The following is an 11,605-nucleotide window of genomic DNA, read 5'->3' as shown; positions in this document are numbered from 1 at the left end:
TGATCCAAACAAGCCTTGGATCCTAGCTGAAAACAAACTATTAATTAAGCCCAAACATTAAAGAAAATAATAAAAATAAGTAACTTGTCATTAAATACCACCAGCCCTTCTTTCCTTGTGTAGCTAGGATGAATAAGGAATCCTTATAAGAAAAGGATTCTGAAACATTAATGAATCCTTGCCACACTAGGAGATTATATTGCACCTCATTAAAGATCCTTGTGGAACTAGGAAATTCCCAAAACCAGCTCCCACATCATTGGAGGAAAAGAATCCTAATCAAATAGGAAGTCCACAAGTCAAATGGAAGTAAATAACAAAATCCGTACAGCCTCTGTTGACCAGTATTGGGGTGCCTTCCCGAACTCCGATTGACCTGCAATTTTAACCCAGGGTAGTAAGATATGTCTGGAGAGTCCACATAAAATATTAGCCCGATCCAATGGTCGGATTGAGAATTATGACTGTTGCCGTAAACCTGGATTGTTGCGCTTTTTACGCCAAAATCCGAATCTGACCTTACTTGGGTCGTATCACAGGGCTGAACCGTATCAGTGAGAGTGATTCTTGCATTCTTCAATTCTTGAACGAACTGAATCTGACTTATCGAAGATTAACTGGCTTTGTGGTGTCATTCTACTCATTCCAATAGTGTTGGTGCCTTGGGGAAGGTTTCCATTGTGTCACTCCTATCAGACTTATTTCGGGTTTCCAGGATCAGATCTCAATCTTGATTGTGGGTTGCGTGACCACGTGATCATGAGGTTCGCATCTATATTAGAATAAGCCCAAATTTGACATATGATGCAATCTCACCCCTAATAGACTGAATATGAAGTTTAAATTGATTCCGAGATGTGTTTCTCTCTTTCTTTTTTTCTTTTTAATATACTGATATGATTAGAGATAGTAACAAGATGAAATATAAACTTTTTTTTGTTTTGCTTATGATGCGAACCTCGTGATTAAGTTGTCACGCAACCCACAATCAAGATTGAGATCTGATCCCGGAAACCCGAAATATGTTTGATAGGAGTGTGACACAATGGAAACCTGCCCCAAGGCACCAATACTATTGGAATGAGTAGAATGACGCCACGAAGCCAGTTAATCTTCGATAAGTCAAATTCAGTTCCTTCAAGAACTAAAGAATGCAAGAATCACTTTGAATGGACAATTCCTTAGCCTCATTTTGAAGCCTTTGGAATTCTTTTCTTGCCAACAATCGTCGCCAACAACTTTGGATGAAAGTAGCAGCCGTTCTATTTTGTATTTCATCATTATGATATTTTTCTCCTCTCTTTCTAAATCTTGTTGCGCATTGACTGCTGCCATTAACACATCAAGTTCTTGCTTCATCTCCCCGAGAATACGAGATAGACTCTTGGATTCTATTTTTAGAACACTAATCTCTTTATTTTTGTCCCTTTGATGCCACTTCTCCTTTTGAATCCTCCTTTTCTTTTGCCATAACACCTCATCAAAATACATGAAATCCCTTCGGTTTATAGGCTGCCGAAAACCTTCTCGATATCCTATGGTCTCATCCTTAAAACCACCATCACCATTATCATCAACATCCTCCTCAAAATCCCTATAATCATCCCACAAAGCCTTTCAATCTTGATTGTGGGTTGCATGATCACGTGATTATGAAGTTCGCATCAAGAAAGAAAAATGTTTTTTTTATATATAATTCATTTGAACTTCATTTATAAAAGGATACAAATTTCAATAGTTAGTATTAACCATGACATGAAATAAAGCAACTATGCTTGCAGTGAATGAGATTGATGCAAAGGATATTATAGGAGAACTATACAGAAACAAAAGGACCCAAAACCATAATTATCCTAAGAAGCTAGACATTGTTGTCAAAAACATGATTTTACGAGTCAACATCAAACCAAGAGCTCGAAAACCAGTAAAATCAGACTTGAGTAATGCAAAATTAGTAAAATCAGTCTAATTTTACGAGTTTAATAAATTTGTTATTTCACCAAGTCAGGTCCGAATTTAGCCTTAAAATATATGATAAAAACATGCGATTGCAATCACAGAGCAAGTTCAAGTGCAAGCCTTAGCAAATGTTACTGTCACTCAGTATACCTGTGGCACCCATACGTTTCTGTTTATAAAACAAAAACTAACATGCCTTGTTCTCATATTTTACATCGCTCATGTTCTTTGTGATATCGCACTGCACAACATATAAGAAAATAATTTATTCACAACTTTTAAGCATAACTGAATCCTTAGAACAACATAAAAACACACTTTACCGATGACTCAAGGTAAAAACCACCCGTACATCAACTACTGCAATGCAAAATGAATGACCACTATAGAGAAAAATGCAAGCGGTGAGAATCTCTTTTGACATTGGCTCTCTGCTTCAGTTGTTTTGGCATCGAAAACTAATGTAAGGTAAAAGCGGGCTGCATTAGAAACTTCACTGAATCCCGAACTGATAACTTCGGACTGGAGCCTCAGCTGAGAGCACAAGTCTTGCGCCTTGGCAGTATAGATTGTAGTCATGAGCAAGGATCAGAAAAGCTCTAATAGGCAAATACACTCAATATGCGGGGTGTGGGGAAACATGTCCACTGGCTGCAGGCTTTTAAGTTTGTAACATCCTTTTATGTTTTTCTCTTTCTGCACAGATTTCAGAATTCAGATAATAGCAGTTGGTTTCAAAAGCAGCATAGCCATCAGTAAGACTACATACCACACCATGGCAAAGGTAATCTAGGTCACGGGCACATGTGGCGGGATTGCACGATACATAAACAATGCGTGGGGCCTTGAGCTTTATCAGAAATTTAAGCAACTTCATGTGCATACCAGGACGGTTTGGATCTGCAAAAGTTGTTTCATTAAAATGTAGATGAGAAGACTAGGTTGAGCATCGTCTTTGAAGTAACATTACAAAATGAGTGCTATAACAGCTTGTAGAAACCTAAATAGAACAAAATGGAGAAGAATGCATGTCCCTACACCCCCAACTAGAATGAATTAAGACTTCTCCAAGTGTGTTTGGTATTGTGCATGGTACTTTTCAAAAGTGTTTTTCAATTAAAAATACATCAAAATAATTTTTTTTATTATTTTTGACATCAACATATCAAAATTATCCAAAAACACTTATAAAAAATCAATTTAATGTTTTTTTTTATACGAAAAGCAATTTGAAAAACAGGTTGTAATGCAAAAACAAAGTTTAGTTAAATTAGATTACACAAAAATTGAAATAGAGAGTCACAAAGGAACCCTATTCTGACCCCGACCCTTTTAGCACCATGCTAAATGATTAAGCCACTAAAATAATTTTATTATCTAAACCCACATATCCATGTCAAAACTTGCTGATACCAGCTCTCTTTTAATCAGAGAAACAATAATAAATTAATTCTCAGATTTAAGTATCCTCAAGATATCGTGAGGCATTACTCATAATCCACAAGTGCCTACTACTATAAATGCATTTCTGTCACTGGCCTCGATCAAAAAACTTCAGACAACAAAATAAGGAATTTAATTATATACTTCATGATAAAGCTTTGCTTGTCCAAGGTCATGCTAACAATAGCAGCCGTCCATAGTCTCATCATGTAGTAATTAGTAACAAATGTCCAAATATATCACATATTTTGCCAGAACACAAATGTAGAAATAAAAATACAAGGACTCAGAAACACATTTTTACTTTTCAAGAAATGCCATAAGATATCAGATTTTGCAATAAGTTCAAAGGACATATACTAATTCCTCCAATATTACAAACAGAAACAGACAATGTAGGCTATAGCAGGGCAGGTTCAATATATTTACACGAACAGAAATAAAATCCACGCAAACCATAAGAGGAAAAGAAAAGAAGTAATGTCCAAGAAGTTAAATAAGTTTATGTTACTTTCCTTTCCCTCCCAACTCCAGACACTAGCACAAAAATTAGCTACCTTCTCCTTTTAAAACAAAGGATAATGGAGCATTACAATACGGTAACAATTTAAAGACAAGGTGTGAAATTCAGAGAACAAGGCATTTGACAAGGGGATAACCTGAAATGACAATGTCAGGCTTCGGAAAATTGTTGCCAAAACTTTCATCAATTTTGTTTAGATCCCCCTGGACAAAAGTAGCATTACTGATCCTGTTCAGCTTGGCATTTCGATGAGCATCTGAGATTGCTTGAGGAACTACTTCATAGCCATATACATGTTTAGCCCTGCAAAACAAAATGTGAGAAGTCAAAACATGATGTCAGGTTGAAAGTGGCCCAAGCTTCAAACCAAATGAACAGGAGATATACCTTCTGGCAAGTGTCAAACCAATAGTGCCAGTTCCACAAAATAGATCAAGGACAATTTGTGAGCCATCCCCTCTAAGACCAGCACAATCTTCAATAAGTTTATACAGAACCTCTGCCTAAACAGTTAAAAACTCTGTTTAATAGATCATGGATGGTACATCCAAAGCAAAATGGCAGAATATGGCGAGACAACAGGAGATTTTGCATGAAATAAAAATGGCATGAAAGGTGGCACAAACTGGCTTAATACAAATTTCATGTTACTTCACATGCCTGATGAGTATTTGTCTGGAAAAAAGAATTGGCTGAAATTTGGAAGGTCAATCCTCTTAAGATCTCTGTGATGGTAGATTTGCCATACAAAATGTATTCCTCCTCACCAACAGACGTGTTGCCAACAGAAGTATTCACATTATTCATAATGCTTACCTGTAAGACATCAAGAAAGGAGGGGGGGAAAGGAAAGAGATAAATAAAGACTCAATGAGTGACTTTAACAAATGATTCTGTGAGACAAGCATTTTAGAGACAAAAAGAGTAAGTAAATACAGAATGCATGCATTGTTCACATTCATCTCAAAGGAATATTTATATTGTACTTGTGGGGACACTTTATCAGAGTTACTTGGACACCTTCAAATTGTATTGCTAATATTTTAATACATTTCAGGTTTTCCTAAGAACTAGCAAAATGAACATTATGAACACTTGGCTGATGGGATTTCTTAAGAACATTGACAAGAGACACAAGAACTCTAAAAATATATGCTAGGATCATAAGAAGGGATAAAAAAGCAGGAAAACCTATGGAAATTGAAGTCTAAAACAAAAGGCCATAACACCCAACAGAGTATTCACCAGATATTTTTCTTATGCCCTTTATGAATTTGTTTTTCCAGAGTACAAGCTGAAATTTTTTAGTGAGCAATCTAGCAAGTTCTACATTAGAAAATTTATCATGACATCAATTTTTAATCACCAGAAACTGTCATCAATAAAACTTTCTTTTGGAGATAGCAAAGATGAACACAGTTTCCCCAACAAACCTTCTACCCATCCAAACATGGAGAAAATGACATAGTTATCAAGAAAGGTGCAGCTTGAGATGGATCTGTTTGAGAAAAGAACCAAATAGCTTGGCCATGCTTGTCTCAGCTTTTCAAGGATCCCAGTTTCGACATGAGTTACAATACATTAAAACTAATTTAAACTGGTTTGATTTGAATCAAAGTTGGTCAAATCTAATCAAACTGGGATTCGTGTTCTAGCATTGAAATTAGCAGATTTGTATCTCCCAACAGACAGCTCTCTCAAAGGCAAAGCAAGGAAGTTGCATTTGAATAGTAAAGCAATATGGAATTGGCCCAACAAACCACTTCTGGAATAGCTGAAATCTTTTCAACTAAGGGCTTCAGCAGCTCTGGCTTGTACAACGAGGTCACAAAATTAACCATAAGCTCGGGCAAACCAGTCTCTGCATTCCTGAAACACAAATAATGAGGATTAAGTTTGAAGAGGAAAATGTTTATGTTTACAATTTCAAAATCCATGAAATAGAATTGCTTGAACTGTAACAAGGACTGGAGCTGCATGTTGAGTGAAAATGTGATCATAAATCACAGTGAGCAGACATTGATGAACTTTTCCCAGATTATTAAAAAACTTATTTCACAGTAACCTAGCAATATCTATCATTTCCATGAAATGTCCATACCCTCTTCATTTAGCGGCATTGCACATGCAGAAAGCCAAATTCAATCAAGGCAAGGAAATGAAAGATATTGTTAGGTTACTGTGAAATAAGTTTTTTTAATAATCCTAACCTCTTCATTTAGCAACTTTGCGCGTGCAGAAAGCCAAATTCAATCAGGGCAAGGAAAGGCTACTTTTCCTGACACTATTCCACTCAAAATTAGCTATGTTGTCAGAACAGAAACATTTAGATGGTATGAACACAAGGAGCATAAACTCCAATTGCTTTGATGTTGTACTGTGTCCTGCTGGGTGGACAGATTCTCTCCTTTAAGAATTTGTTTTCTCACACCCCTTTGACCTATTCATCAAAAAGCACAGATGAATCATCCAATTAGGCCTAACTATCCATAAGATTCACTTGTAAACTTGCTTTGTTCCAGCACACAGTAGATAGTGTGAAATTAGAATTTCTGAATCTTCTATTCAAAATTTAGTTGATTTATGATTCTTCAAAACCAGTTCTGCAAGAAGGAAGTTTATTGTTTACACTTCTTGCATCCTCCCAACGAACACCTTCGTTTTTCTTTTTTTCTTTTTCTGTTTTACATTCAGGTTCATTCCAGTTAATACATTTCAATAATGTGAATAACTTAAAATTGTTGATAAAAATTATAAATATAATTACTTAAAATTCCATGGATTCAACTGTCTTTAATGTCCAAGAGTAAATATATGCTGTGGACTTGGCCATCTTACATGGGCAAGCAGAAGAAAAAATGAATTGAGCTGGAATTAAGAAATAAAGGAAACCACAATAGTGAGGACTATGATAGACCTCACAGTACCTTCCAGTTCTTAGCATTAGATGTTTAAGAAATCCAGTGTGAGAGTGAACATCATATGGAGTGAGACCAAATTGTGAATCTCTCCAGCAATCTTGGATGGCTGACAGAACCTATACATGACAAGTCCTAGTCAATGATCACAGGATACATGCAATTCATTTTACTTAGATCACGACGATACATAATCTGACAAGATTCCAATAAAAAAAATTGTCTAAATATTACTTTCAAAGCATGTAGATCACCACGAAAGTTGTGAAAGAGCATTTCTGATCTATAAATATGAAAATCCAACAAATTCTAGGTCTACTCAACCTCACCCACATCCACTTACCACCTGATTTAATGCCCATTGTTAATTGCTTTAACTTGTGCTGTTAAGAAAGAAAATAAAACTCATGATTGTTTTGCTTAAAAAACTTCAGATGTATTACTGTTAAACTGTTCACCCTATTGTGATCTTGTTTATGGTCGGGCAAAATCCCCACTGCAGCCCTGACGTCATTCCAATTGGCACAATACAGACCAGCTGCATGCACTATCAGAATACACTACAAATAAAGGACATCAACAAAAGGTGGTTCCCTGATTTAACTACTTCATGCTTGCAAAACAAATGGGCAGAGAAAGTGCATTCCACAGAAAATCTACAGTTTCCACACAAAATAATAATTAAAAAAAATCCACATAAGAATGCGAATTCCTTCCATATGATGAAAAGCATACCATGTTGGCAGGCTCACTTTGTAACAGGCATTTGTCAACATTTAGGACCTTATCAAAAAATCCAGGAGCATGCAGTCCCAATGCATATTTCTCGTTACCAACTTGTTTCTCTCCCAACAACTCTTTAGGTAACCATTTTTTAGAACCAAAAGAAAACTCCATCTGCAGAAAGAGTTAAGGAGCAGCTAAGAACATTTTTCTACAAATTTCATTTTACACACTTCTTCAGAATAGTAAAGCACAGAGCAGCTATAACATGAATAGTAAAAATGCTGACCAATTGAACTCCATGTGAACAATATAAGAAGATAATGTTAACATAGATACATTATGGTGAAACTGGCTACTGCATGTTTATGATCATCACTAAAACATGAAGCATCACATCCTCATGCTTACCATCTATCCTTCTGTATTATCCTTTCTGAAATAATGTTAACTCATGACAACAATCATAATGCAAGAGCTTAACATATCAGCTCGAGATGCCAAAAAACTCGAAACACTTTTTTTCTGATTTATGCTTGCAGTACTTAACACAGTTTCAGGCATAATAATTGTTCTCAATGTCTACTTGATTACCACATATGAACAAGTTTATAGTTTTGCCAATATACAACTACAAAGTGAAAGCACCTTGTTGAAGGTTGAGAGAAATATTATGCAAGGGCATTGAAGGAAAAACATTAATGGGTTGGTTTTATGTCATAACACAATAACATATCACTCAATTGACTTGTCTTCTTTGTTGATCAGAAAATGGTTTCCTGGTTTTCTGTATTTATCCCACTTCTGTAACAATCTGCAGAACAATGCTTAAGGATAAGAGATTACACAATTATTATATGCAACCACACCAAGTACAGCTAATGCTCAACAAGGTTTATCCGATGCACTAACCTTGTTTCTATAATGGAATTGAATAACACATGGAACAATGGGCTTCATGATGCTACAAAATTCTGGAACTTTGTCCGAAAACTTTCCAACATGTATTGTTAACTCACGAACTTGTTGTTCCTTGGCTCTAAGCTGAGACTCATAAGAAAGGTTTTGTGTTTTACAACCACCACAATATGGGGCATACTCACAAGGGGCATCTACAAGATCCCAGTGAGGTGTTATTGTCTCTACCTTGGTTACCTGTGGTTTTGAAAGAATAAGGCAGCACAATTAATCAAAATGCAATATGTAAGCATTAAAAAAAAAAAGATTCGAATTTGGGAAGAATATCCACGCTATATTTTGAGCACTACAAGAACCCACTCTAGAGACTAAAGTTACAACCATGCATTAAGCTGGCCTTTCTTTCAACAATTGCTGGTCATAAGTGGTAGAGACAATCCTGATTGTACAGTTGTTATTGCTTATATCCATGTGTGTGACAAGTTTTATCCACGTATATACATCATTCAAGCATTGCAATAGAGGAACACATAAGACATCCAAGGCAACAAAGGTGGAACTAGGTTATAGGTCAGGGCCACGGCACAGAGACAGATTTTTCAGCTTAGTCAAAAGTTTGAAGTTACAAGTACACCCTTAAATTAAGACTCTTAAAATAAAAAATATACACTCGGCAGGCCAAAAACTACGTATTATTCTATAGCCATCTTCAGCTTATTTTATTTTTAAATATAGCAAAATACCATACAATTTTAGCACCCCCATTTCAAAAATCATAGTTTCACCTCTGCAAGTCAATGAATTTGCAGTCTAAACATTAGTTCGAGTTCACAAAACTAAAGCAAGATGTTTATAAAAGCTCTGCGGTCATCACACATTGTGATGGAGCAAAAATCATCAATTTCCACAATTCAACTTCCCCCAAAAATGCGCACAACTGTGTTGTCGCCCACTAACCTTAGCCTTTCTTCTTACTTATAACCCAAAACAGACCATACAAAAAGCATAAGTTTAAATTTGTTTAGTTTTACTCAATTTTCTCAGGGGTGAAACAAAACCCACAAAACTACTTTAATTTCTAATATGATCATGGTGCTATCATCACTAAATCACTAAAGCCCATGAATTCCTATGTTTAAATAACCAATAAAAAAGGCAAGACATTTTCTTTAAGAAAACAAAATAAGTTCACATATTCCTTCTGTTTTTGTATGAAAAAGGCAATCCACAAGAAGCACATAAAATGTATATAACGCCCAGTGGATGAATGATAAAGGTGCAGAGATGAAAGAGGGAAATGAAAGCAACCTCAGCATAGGATCCCTTTCTGCGAGTAACCCGTCCAATAAACCTTTCACCAGGGAGAGCACGGTCACACATGACAACAAAACCAGTCTCTGCTACCTTGCACACCCCCTTCCCTTTGAAAGCTAAAGACTCGCATACCAACTCCAAAGTTTGCCCTCTCTTCGGAAAATATGAAGTCGAACTGCTGCTTCTGCTAGTGTTGTTGTTGTTTGTTAGTTGATTTTGTTGCTTCTGCTCCAGCCGCTGTTGCTCTGGATCCTCCTGAGTGAAAGTAGGAGAAAGGGAAGCTAGCGAGTGGAATTTTTGGAGTTTGCGTGGAAATGGGGGGGTGAAGGTTATTCTGGTTAGGTGTTTTAAGGCTGGCATGGTGGCTACAATGGCAGCTGCCATGGCCATCCTATGATACTGCGGTTCCCTTTGAGAACGGCGGAAAATCGATACACTGGTGATTTTGTGGGTCTGACGGATTGAAGAGGAAGTTTATGAGTCTGGGCAGTTTTTTCCCTCACAATGGTTTGGGCTTTCTTTGAATTTAAGGTTGCAATTCCTTAGCCTTTCTTTTGTTAAGCGATTGAGAGAGTGTTTCGTATTAATATTGTTTTTTTTAAAATATTTTTTTATTTATAAAAATATATTAATAATATTTTTTATTTTTAAAAATTATTTTTTAAATTAACACATCAAAATAATTTAAAAATATTAAAAATATATTAATTTAAAATAAAAAAAATTTAAAATTTTTAAGAAATACTTTTAAAAAGCACTCTCAAAGACACTAATTGCATTTTTATTAGTAAGGCAAAGATAAGGAGCAAAACGAGCAACAAATTTTTGCAGTAAAATCATGTTTTTTAAATTTTTAATTTTTTTTTTTAAATTGGATTTTGTTATAGTATTAAAAATAAATTTTAAAAAATAAAAAATATATTATTTTAATATATTTTTAAGATAAAAAAATTTTAAAAATAATTTTTATTACTTTATTACACATATCTTTAAGATCTTTTATATTAAAACATTTGATTTTTTAAAATTTTTTTCGATTAAAATAATATTTTTTTATTTTTTAAAATTTATTTTTGACATTAATATATTAAAACGATTTAAAAATATCAAAAAATATGTTTTAAAACTGAAAAAAATATTATTATTTTTAAATATAGTTAGATCATAATGCTAAACTGACCTAAATGTAATATAAATTTAATTTTTTTAGCGTTGAATTCATTAATACTTAGATTAAATATAAACGTATTATTATTTTCATATTGCATATAGACTTTAGAAATAATGACATACCTTTTATCCAATTGTTTATTATTTGAGAAACTCATTCCTCCTTTATTATGCATCCCTTCTTAATATATATATATTGAAATATAAAGAGTCTTATTTTTTTTTTATTTGCATGCAAAATATTATTTGTAAATTAATATAAATCTATTATATTTTTAATTCTTAATTTATGATATTTTTTGTTACATGCCACGCTCAGAGCATGGGTTATTGATTTGCACATCTAGAAGAGTGGTGGAATAGAACTAAACTTTTACCACCAATTAGAATATATTTTGCCTTCTTGTCCTAGTGAACTAAAGAGGATTTTTTAAAAGCTAGGTAGAGAAAAAATTGAGAAAAACCAAATAAAAAACTTATAAAAAAATCAGTTTGGTTCGGAGTTAGTTCCTGAAACCGACCACAACAAATCTAACCAAACTAGTAGATTTGAACTCAACATAAAATTCAATGTTTATATAAAAAAAAAATTGTTATTAACATATCTTATCATTTTTATCTTATTTACTCTTAATAC

The 11,605-nt window shown here is 34.4% G+C and overlaps 1 protein-coding gene across 1 annotated transcript; it reads right to left on the bottom strand.

Moving 5' to 3' along the window:
- Window positions 1-2,210: 2,210 nt before the first annotated feature.
- LOC118038231 (uncharacterized) lies at window positions 2,211-10,340 on the bottom strand. Its single transcript, XM_035044551.2, has 10 exons — window positions 9,793-10,340; window positions 8,479-8,721; window positions 7,579-7,740; window positions 6,853-6,962; window positions 5,686-5,794; window positions 4,586-4,741; window positions 4,313-4,428; window positions 4,062-4,228; window positions 2,729-2,859; window positions 2,211-2,655 (listed from the first exon to the last, which is right to left on the bottom strand). The coding sequence occupies exons 1-10, from the start codon at window positions 10,186-10,188 to the stop codon at window positions 2,548-2,550; spliced, it is 1,698 nt and encodes a 565-aa protein (XP_034900442.1). The 5' UTR covers window positions 10,189-10,340; the 3' UTR covers window positions 2,211-2,547.
- Window positions 10,341-11,605: the final 1,265 nt, after the last annotated feature.

This window comes from Populus alba, chromosome 1 (assembly GCF_005239225.2).
Source record: "Populus alba chromosome 1, ASM523922v2, whole genome shotgun sequence".
In the NCBI taxonomy this organism is placed as follows: domain Eukaryota; kingdom Viridiplantae; phylum Streptophyta; class Magnoliopsida; order Malpighiales; family Salicaceae; genus Populus; species Populus alba.
Note: the sequence above shows the minus strand (reverse complement) of the source record. Positions and strands in the feature narration are given on the sequence as shown.

Coding starts and splice junctions, on each gene's coding strand:
- LOC118038231 (XM_035044551.2), bottom strand. CDS start 10,188: ATGGCCATGGCAGCTGCCATTGTAGCCACCATGCCAGCCTTAAAACAC. Junction 8,722..9,792: donor GAAAGGGATCCTATGCTGAG/GTTGCTTTCATT, acceptor TCAAAACCACAG/GTAACCAAGGTAGAGACAAT. Junction 7,741..8,478: donor AATTCCATTATAGAAACAAG/GTTAGTGCATCG, acceptor CTCTTTCTGCAG/ATGGAGTTTTCTTTTGGTTC.